This window comes from Anser brachyrhynchus, assembly GCF_964034855.1.
Source record: "Anser brachyrhynchus genome assembly, chromosome: 6".
Taxonomy (NCBI): Eukaryota; Metazoa; Chordata; class Aves; order Anseriformes; family Anatidae; genus Anser; species Anser brachyrhynchus.
The window spans coordinates 31,842,580-31,850,832 of NC_137700.1; the positions used below are offsets into that span (position 1 = coordinate 31,842,580).

The window sequence follows — 8,253 nt, forward strand, 5'->3', positions numbered from 1 at the left end:
AAATGATGCCACATAACTAAGCAGAGCTGGTGACTTCCCAGTTCCTCGATCAGTTACTGTTGGTAGCAGAAACCTCCCTTAGGATGTAGTAATGCAAAGCAACAGGTGTTGAGGAAGTGGTTAAACACACTTTGCGTGTGAGAAGTATGTGAAAGACCTGAAAAGAAACAACCCAGAGTGCAGGGAGGATTTCTGCAGCAGCGTTGTGAGCCTGGCGGCCTGGGCCGGGCTGATGCTGAGGGACCAGGCGGGCTGCAGGCCCATGGCGTGAACGCTTGGATCACAGAATCACAAGGGGGCAGAATCACAGGCTGGGCTGGAAGGGACCTTAAAGAACACCTAGATCCAACCCACTGCCACAGGCAGGGCCTCCTTGCGCTAGAGCAAGTTGCTCAAAGCCTCATCCAGCCTCAAACTCTTCCAGGGATGAGGTAGGGCAGGGATGATCCATGCAGTCACTGACCTAAAATGGGCTTGCTGATGCTTCTTAATCCTCCTACGCCCTATAGGACGGATGTCCAGGGGTAAGGAGGGATTTATACACGTGTGTGTGTGTGTGTGTGCAGCAGGAGATCTGGTGGCACATTTCATCGTGTTCCTCACATGCGGACCACAGTTATTTTAAGCTGTTTTCCCCTCTCATGGCCACGTTTTGTGATGTTGCTGCCAGTGACCAGCCACTTCCCTTGATCGCTTGGCAGCTCCTGTCACGGGGCCCTTCCACGCATGTCCCTATCCTTGCACCCCCCTGCGCTCCAACTGCCCACGGCCGCATCCCACCGAGACCCCAAGCTGCTGGGGGGACCCCAGTCCCCACTGGCGGAGAGGAGCTGGGACCAGCTCCTGGGGCACCTTCACCAGGCACAGCACGGTGTGGGTTCCCTTGAGCATTGGCAGGGATGAGCGCTTTGTCCGTGTGTGTGTGTGTGTGTGTGCAGCAGCTGTGCGTGTGTGCGGTGTCCCTGCGTGTGTGCCTGCCTCTTTTTCTACCTGTGTGCCCGCCTGACCCTGTCTCTCCACCTGCCCGTCTCTGCCTGCTTCCCTCTGCGTTTCTGCCTCTCCTCACATGCGCATCTGTGCGCACCTCTCCACACATCTGCTCATCTTTTTTTTCTGGCTTGTGTGTGTGTGTGTATGTTAACGGGCCTGTCTCTTTGGCGTGTCCACCTGCCTCTTTGTGTGTGACTTTGTCCCTCCATCCCTCCATCTATCCCTTCCTCTCTCCCTCCATCCTTTTCTCCATCCCTCCATCCTTTTCTCTGTCCTTTTAACCCTCCCTCCATCCTCTTCTCCATCCCTCCATCCTTTTCTTCATCCTTTTCCCCATCCTTTTCTCCATCCTCCATCCCTCCCTGTAGCCCTTCCTCCCTCCATCCTTTTCTCCATCTCTCCCTGTATCGCTTCCCCCATCCCTCCATCCCTTGATCCCTCCCTCCACCCTTTTCTCCATCCTTCCATCCTTTTCTCCCTCCCTCCATCATTTTCTCCATCCTTTTCTCCATCCCTCCACCCCTCCCTCTATCCCTCCCCATCCTTCCATCCTTTTCTCCATCCTTTTCCCCATCCCTCCGTTCCTCCCTCCACCCTTTTCTCCATCCCTACCTGTATCCCTCCCCCATCCCTCCATCCTTCCCTCCATCCTTTTCTCTGTCCCTCCACCCTTTTCTCCATCCCTCCATCTGTCCCTCCATCCTATTCTCCATCCTTCCCTCCATCCTTTTCTCCGTCCCTCCACCCTTTTCTCCGTCCCTCCATCTGTCCCTCCATCCTATTCTCCATCCTTCCCTCCATCCTTTTCTCCATCCCTCCACCCCTCCCTCTACCCCTCCCCATCCCTCCATCCTTTTCTTCATCTTTTTCCCCATCCCTCCATCTTTTTCTATATCCCTCCATCCGTCCCTCCATCCTATCCTCCATCCTTCCATCCCTCCCTCCATCCTTTTCTCCATCCCTCCATCCCTCCCTGTATCCCTCCCTCCATCCTTTTCTCTGTTCCTCCTTGTATCCCTTCCCCATCCCTACATCCTTCCATCCCTTCCCCCATCCTTTTCTCCATCCTTTTCTCCATCTCTCCCTGTACCGCTTCCCTCATCCCTCCATCCCTTGATCCCTCCCTCCATCCCTTGATCCCTCCCTCCATCCTTTTCTCCATCCCTCCATCCTTTTCTTCATCCCTTTCCCCACCCTTTTCCCCATCCCTCCATCCCTTTCTCTATCCCTCCATCTGTCCCTCCATCCTATCCTCCATCCTTCCATCCCTCCCTCCACCCTTTTCTCCATCCCTCCATCCCTTTCTCCATCCTTTCCTCCATCCCTCCCCCCCACCCCCCGTTCTCCCTCCCTTCTTCCCTCCCCCCGCCCTCCTCTGCCCCTCCCTCCCTCCCTCCCCGCCTCTCCCCTCCCGCCGCCGCCCCGTTCAGCACGGCGGGCCGCGGACAGCTCCCTCCGCTCCCCGCCATGAGCTCGGGCAGCGCCGCGCCGCCGGCTCCGGCCTCCTCCTCCTCCTCCTCCTCCTCCCGCCGCCTCCTCCTCCCCCAGCCCCCGCTCCCGATGCCGGTCCCGGCCCCGGTCCCGCCTCGCCCCAGCGAGAAGGAGCAGCTGCGGGACCTCAACGAGCGCTTCGCCGGCTACATCGAGCGGGTGCGGGCTCTGGAGGAGCGCAACCGGGCGCTGGCCGCCGAGCTGGCGGAGCTGCGCCGGAGACCCCCGGAGCCCCGGCGGCTGGGGCAGGCGCTGGGCGGGGAGCTGCGGGCCCTGCGAGCCCGCCTGGAGGAGGCTCACGGCGAACGGGCTCAGGCGGCGCTGGAGCGGGCCCGGCTGGCCGAGGAGACGCAGCGCTTGCGGGCTCGCTGCGAGGAGGAAGCCCGGGGCCGCGCCGAGGCGGAGCAGGCGCTGCGAGCCCGGCAGCGGGCGGCCGAGGGGGCTGCCCGGGCCCGCTCCGACCTGGAGCGGAGAGCCGAGGCGCTGCGGGAGGAGCTGGAGGCGCTGCGGAGGGCTCACGGCGAGCAGCTGGAGCAGCTCGGGGCCGAGCTCCGCGCCGCCGCTCCTCACCCCCCGGCTCCCGGCCCGGCCGCCCGGCCCGAGCTGGCGGCGGCTCTGCGGGAGCTGCGAGCCCAGTACGAGGCGCTGCCGGCCCGCAACCTGCAGGCGGCCGAGGACTGGTACCGGGCCCGCTGCGCTGGGCTCCACGAGAGGGCGGCTCGCAGCCAGGAGGCCGTCCGGGCCAGCCGCAGGGAGGTGGGCGAGTGCCGGAGGCAGCTGCAAGCCCGCGCCGTGGAGATGGAGAGCCTGCGGGGAGCCCACGAGTCCCTCGAGAGGCAGCTGCAGGAGCTGGAGGAGCGCCACAGCGCCGAGGCCGCCGGGCTGCAGGTGAGACGGGTGCCGCCCTCCTCCCCCGGCAGCGTCCTGCAGCCTTCGTCCCCCCCCCACCCCTCCCCGGCAGCTGCACCAGCTCGCTGCATCCACCCCTTGTTCACCACCCCAGGGAGCAGGGAGAGCCTTGGGAGGGGGACAGGCGGGGCTGGGACACCCCTGCACGACCCCTTCCCCGCAGGTCTCACCGTAGCACAGCTCGGGGCATGGCCCCCTTCCCGCCCCATCCCTAAAATCAGCCCTGGAGTTGCCCAGGCGTTGCCCAGCGCCGTGGGTAATTCCTCGAAGCCGTCTGCTCAGGCTTGGCCCCTCGCCTTGTGGCCTGGCCCTTGGCACCAGCGCTGCAGAAATTGGAGCCCTGCAAACACGAAGGCTGAATTTGCAGCCAGCTCCCAGCATCTCTTACGCCCTTGGAAAGACGTGTGGCAGGCACCAAGCCCTCCATCTCTCTTACTCCATTAACACAACACTACCACATTTTCTTGCTACAGGGAGAACATCCATGCTTTAAAATAAAATAAACACCAAGAGTGCTCTATTACATGGCTACTAAGCGATCTTTTCTAAATCAAGCCATTTCCTTCTAAATAATGAAACAACTGCCTTACGTCATACCCGAAGGCTGCTGCTGTTTCACAGCCAAGTAATGCCTTGTCATGGAGGCCAGATTTTGCCAGGCTGTCTAGGAAGCTAGGGCTGTAGATCCAAGCTGCTTGCAATCTTGATGAGTAGCTGGGATCCTCAACAAATACTGTGGAAGTAGGCAATGTTTCCTGTAGTGGATGACAGGATTACACATAATAATCTTCTTATATAGCCTTGATGCCATGCGAAAAGAGGGATTCCAGGAATGAATCAATTGGAAAAAAAAATAATGCAGCTGGATTAAACAGCACCATAATTCAGACTGATGTAGCTACAGAACATCAGCTTCCCACTACGTGACCCTCAGGATCTGCTGTGTGTGGTAATACTTGGGAGTCTGCTGAACAGTGTGCCTGAATAGGAGCTAAATAATTCCCCTGAAACTGATGGAGAAGGATAGAAGTCTATCTTAAAAGTGAAAATTCCTGTTGTATGAGCCTTTAAAATTTTTCTATTAACTGTTTAAGCAGGGACGTACCTCCTTATTGGATTCTTAGGCTATCCTAAGAGGATACGACAGAGGTGATGCAGGACACCAAGGAGGGGACAAGCAGGGATGAGGACAGGGACAGGGTGGGGATGGCGTGGCAGGACGATGCTCGGTCGCTGCAGTGGCGGAGCAGGAGGCGAGGGAAAGGGAGTTGGGGCCGGGGAGCTGATGTTCGCAGTGGCCACTGCAGGGCTTTGCAGGCAGGGCTGCACGGCAGTCGCTACAAACTGCTTACTCATTGCCCATGCCCCGGCGGCTGTGAGAGGGAACCATCTGGTCTGGGAAGATCCCCTGTGGGAGTGGGTTTTACTGCTTTCAGGCCAGCAGCCTGAGGCTTAGATATTTGAGTGCATTTGGGGTAAAAAAAATAAAAATAAAATAAAAAACAGTGGCTGAGGCCCTCGGGCACCGCCCCAGCCCAGTGTCCCAGACCTGGTCACCAACTGCAGCCCTTCCCCAGGCCACCCGCTGCACCCCCAGCACCCTGTCTGGTCCCATGAACCCCAACACCTGCTTTGATGGTGTTTAAACCCACAACATCCCATCCCTCTGCAGTGCCTGCCTTGTCCCTGCCAGACTGGGCTCTCCCACTGACCTCCCATCTCACAGACCCTGCAGTAGACAGGAAAATACAGAAAACCATCAATGCTTAAAGCCCCCTCAACTGCTCACACTCACAAGCTACACCTGGTGCTCTGCCTGCTTTTCCATCCCTGTTAGTGTGAGATTTTGTGATCATAAGCACCTGGTTGGGATGTGCAGAGCGGAAAACCCATAGAAAAAAAAAAAAAAGCACCCTTGCCTTTGCCTCCCTGCAGGACACTATCGGGCAGCTGGAGGATGACCTGCGCAACACCAAAACTGAGATGGCCCGGCACCTGAGGGAGTACCAAGACCTGCTGAACGTCAAGATGGCCCTGGATATCGAGATAGCTGCCTACAGGTAGGGCTGCTCCGGCCCCGCTCCTCCAAGCCACCGCTCCGCTAGGCAGTGGTTTTTAATAGGCACCATTACATGTCCCCATTGCAAAGTCCAGCTCAGTGCAGAAGGCCGAGTCCCTCTGTGCTTCAGAGTTTTATTTTCCTGGGGTTTCTGAAGGGAGAGGATGGAGCTGGTCTCACAAGTGTTCCAAAAATTATTGGCAGAAACATATTATTTTGAACCAGCTCCACAGTGCTCAGCTCTGTACTGCACCCAGGGGACAAATACTGGGAGAAGGGGCCTTTTCCTGCCCCTCCCTGGTACTGCAGAAATACAGAGGAAAAGCACAGCTGATGGCGAGCTGACAGTGTGATCAGAGCCAGTTTCCACCATAAGCCTGGGTGATGGTGGGAAGTGCTCAGGCTTGTCACACCCTCAGGTGCAGCTGATGCTTCACACCCGAGCCTCAGGTCCAGCCAAGCCTGGCACACGTTGAAATCAGACCTGGGTCTGTTTTCATCCAAACCAGTTGCATCCCAGTACCATGAATGTGTCTCTCATGAGGTGTCCCCAGCCTAACCCCTTCCCTTCTGTTGTGATTGCAGGAAGCTGCTGGAGGGAGAGGAGACCCTCTTCAGCACAGGAAGCGTGGGCCTTTCAGCGCTAAACCCTTTCCCCAACCCCACTTACTCTTTCCAGCCCCAAGGCTTTCGTTCCTCCACTCCATCCTTCAAGAAAGAGGAGCAAGGCGAGGTTGTTAAAGTGACCTCCAAGATATCATCTGGTCGGGCTGGAATGCTTGACAGGACCACATCTGCTGCCAAGAAAGCAGAGAGATTAAACCTGCGTGGAGGAATCGTTGCAAATGCAAAAATGTAATGGTGGGGACCCTGTCCCTTTTGTATTTGAGGGGGAGCAGTCTCCACTCGGCCTTTTAATTGCCCCTGGGGAACCAGGCTGCACCAAAGACCTGCGCCCCATGGGGATGGGGCTCGGCAGCCCCCTATGCTCCTGGAAAGGCGAAGGCCGAGCTTGACACATTGCTCCCTCTCAAATCAGGTGCGGCCGTGCTCTGCAGGTCGCTGGGTGCATGCTGGTGGGTTTTGTGCACGGGGACTTGTGGTGGGGGGCAAGGGGATCCTGCTGCCCGAGCTGCAATTTGGGGAGGGGGTGGCAAGGGCAATGAAACTCAACTACAACTAGGGTTAAGGCTACAGACCTTCACTTACTATCCAAATCCATATATAGCTAAAGTGTTTCCTCTTCCTTAAGCTGTAGCCGTATACTTTTAATCCCAGAAGCACAGAAATAGCCATAAACACACCTCGCTTCTGGTCTAGGAGCCACTTAACATTTTAAACAATAAGGAACATTTTTTGTGTGTGTGTGTGTCCTGATGACTGTCTGTTTCTCAGTAGTGTTAGTCCAGCCACATGCGCAGGGTTTGTTGGTCAGGAGCCAGCACATCGGGCACAGCACTGGTGCTGCTGAGCCCCCGGTGCCAGCCCCCGAAAAGCCCCACGAGAGGCAGGGAGAGCTGGGCACCACAGCGGCTCTGGCGAGGCAGCGCCCGCCCCACCGCTCGCTCTGCCAAACATCACATCCACGCCTCCGCTCCAGCCTTCCGACGTGTGCCAAATCTGATGTAGGATTTACAACCGTAGGTTTCCTTCAATGCCTTAAAATTGCCAGCGATCGCTTTTGCAAGAGCCGGAGACCGCGTGTGCTGTGTGTCGGTGCCCTGGCGAGGTTGCCATCACGAGACCTTACTGTCCTCTCGGTGGTGCCAGAATAGTTCCTGGAACCAGCAAATCATTTGCTCACACTCTTTCCTCTTCTATTGTAAGACACAAGTTAATAATTAAAAAGAAAGAAATAGTTATGTGAACCAAACTGAGCTATTCTGTCTTTTTTCCTGCGGCTCCACGCTGTGTCCTGCACCCTCCCTTCACCTGCGTCCTGTCCATGATGATTCCCACGGACTGGGTCAGCCTGGCTTTCACAAGGGCCTGGAGACAAGAATGAACTTTTTGGCAGGGAAAAAACCCCAGAGAGCTGGGGACAGCTGCCACACTGCTCCTGGGGCTGCAGGCAGGGCTGGCCCTGCTGGGGGCAGTGGGGCACGTTCAGGCCTCACCCCCAAGGTGCCCATGGCAGTGCCCCTGCCTTGTGGGAGGGCTCATGGCTGCCCAGTCAGGGAGCAAGGCCTCCCACAGCCGGGATTGCTCTTGTTTGCCCAGAAAATGAACTACAAGGCTGTGAGGGGCATCCCAAGATGGCTGCCGTGCCTCCTCCACATGCTCAGGGGTTAAAACTGGGCTGTGTTGGCACCCCCCCAGTGAAGGTGAAGTAATCTACACCTGGGGGCACCTCCCTCCCAAGTAAATCCAGCAGGCAGCAATGGCCGTGGAGCTGGCTTATCCTCGGAAGATGCCCATGCTCTGCCCGAGGCGTGCCTTTAGTGCAGGAGTCCCTGCGTGCCCCACGAGCAGCCAGGCGGCGTGAGGTGACACGGTGCTGGCCCGTCCCCGTGAGAGCAGCGACGGGGCCATCAGCGGAGCCCCGCAGCTGGCAGCACAAGAGGGCACGCATCCCCTGTGCCGGTGGCCTGCCCCAGCACGATGTCCTATGGCCTTCCTCTCCCTGCCACCTCACCACAACCTGCCCCAGGGTCATGGTGTGACGGTCACCAGCCTCCCTGCCCTGTCTGCGGCCCGCTGCAGTGCGGCCGCTCCCCGTCACTGAGGCAAACCTGCAGAGTTTCTCCCAGAGCAGGCATTTGGGGAAGATCAGGCAGATGGGACTGTGCAGCTGACGTAATGCA

At 58.0% G+C, this 8,253-nt stretch overlaps 1 protein-coding gene and 1 long non-coding RNA gene across 2 annotated transcripts; one reads left to right on the forward strand and one right to left on the reverse strand.

Moving 5' to 3' along the window:
* Positions 1 to 2,383: 2,383 nt before the first annotated feature.
* INA (internexin neuronal intermediate filament protein alpha) lies at positions 2,384 to 7,322 on the forward strand. Its single transcript, XM_080597838.1, has 3 exons — positions 2,384 to 3,369; positions 5,326 to 5,450; positions 6,035 to 7,322. The coding sequence occupies exons 1-3, from the start codon at positions 2,458 to 2,460 to the stop codon at positions 6,306 to 6,308; spliced, it is 1,311 nt and encodes a 436-aa protein (XP_080453964.1). The 5' UTR covers positions 2,384 to 2,457; the 3' UTR covers positions 6,309 to 7,322.
* LOC308197419 lies at positions 3,536 to 5,318 on the reverse strand. Its single transcript, XR_013952917.1, has 2 exons — positions 3,988 to 5,318; positions 3,536 to 3,730 (listed from the first exon to the last, which is right to left on the reverse strand). It is a non-coding gene; the product is annotated as an uncharacterized lncRNA (long non-coding RNA).
* Positions 7,323 to 8,253: the final 931 nt, after the last annotated feature.

Excerpts from the sequence above, each read along its gene's own strand:
- INA (XM_080597838.1), top strand. The coding sequence starts at position 2,458 with ATGAGCTCGGGCAGCGCCGCGCCGCCGGCTCCGGCCTCCTCCTCCTCC. Across the intron at positions 3,370-5,325 it reads CCGAGGCCGCCGGGCTGCAG|GACACTATCGGGCAGCTGGA; the intron begins GTGAGACGGGTG and ends GCCTCCCTGCAG. Across the intron at positions 5,451-6,034 it reads ATCGAGATAGCTGCCTACAG|GAAGCTGCTGGAGGGAGAGG; the intron begins GTAGGGCTGCTC and ends TTGTGATTGCAG.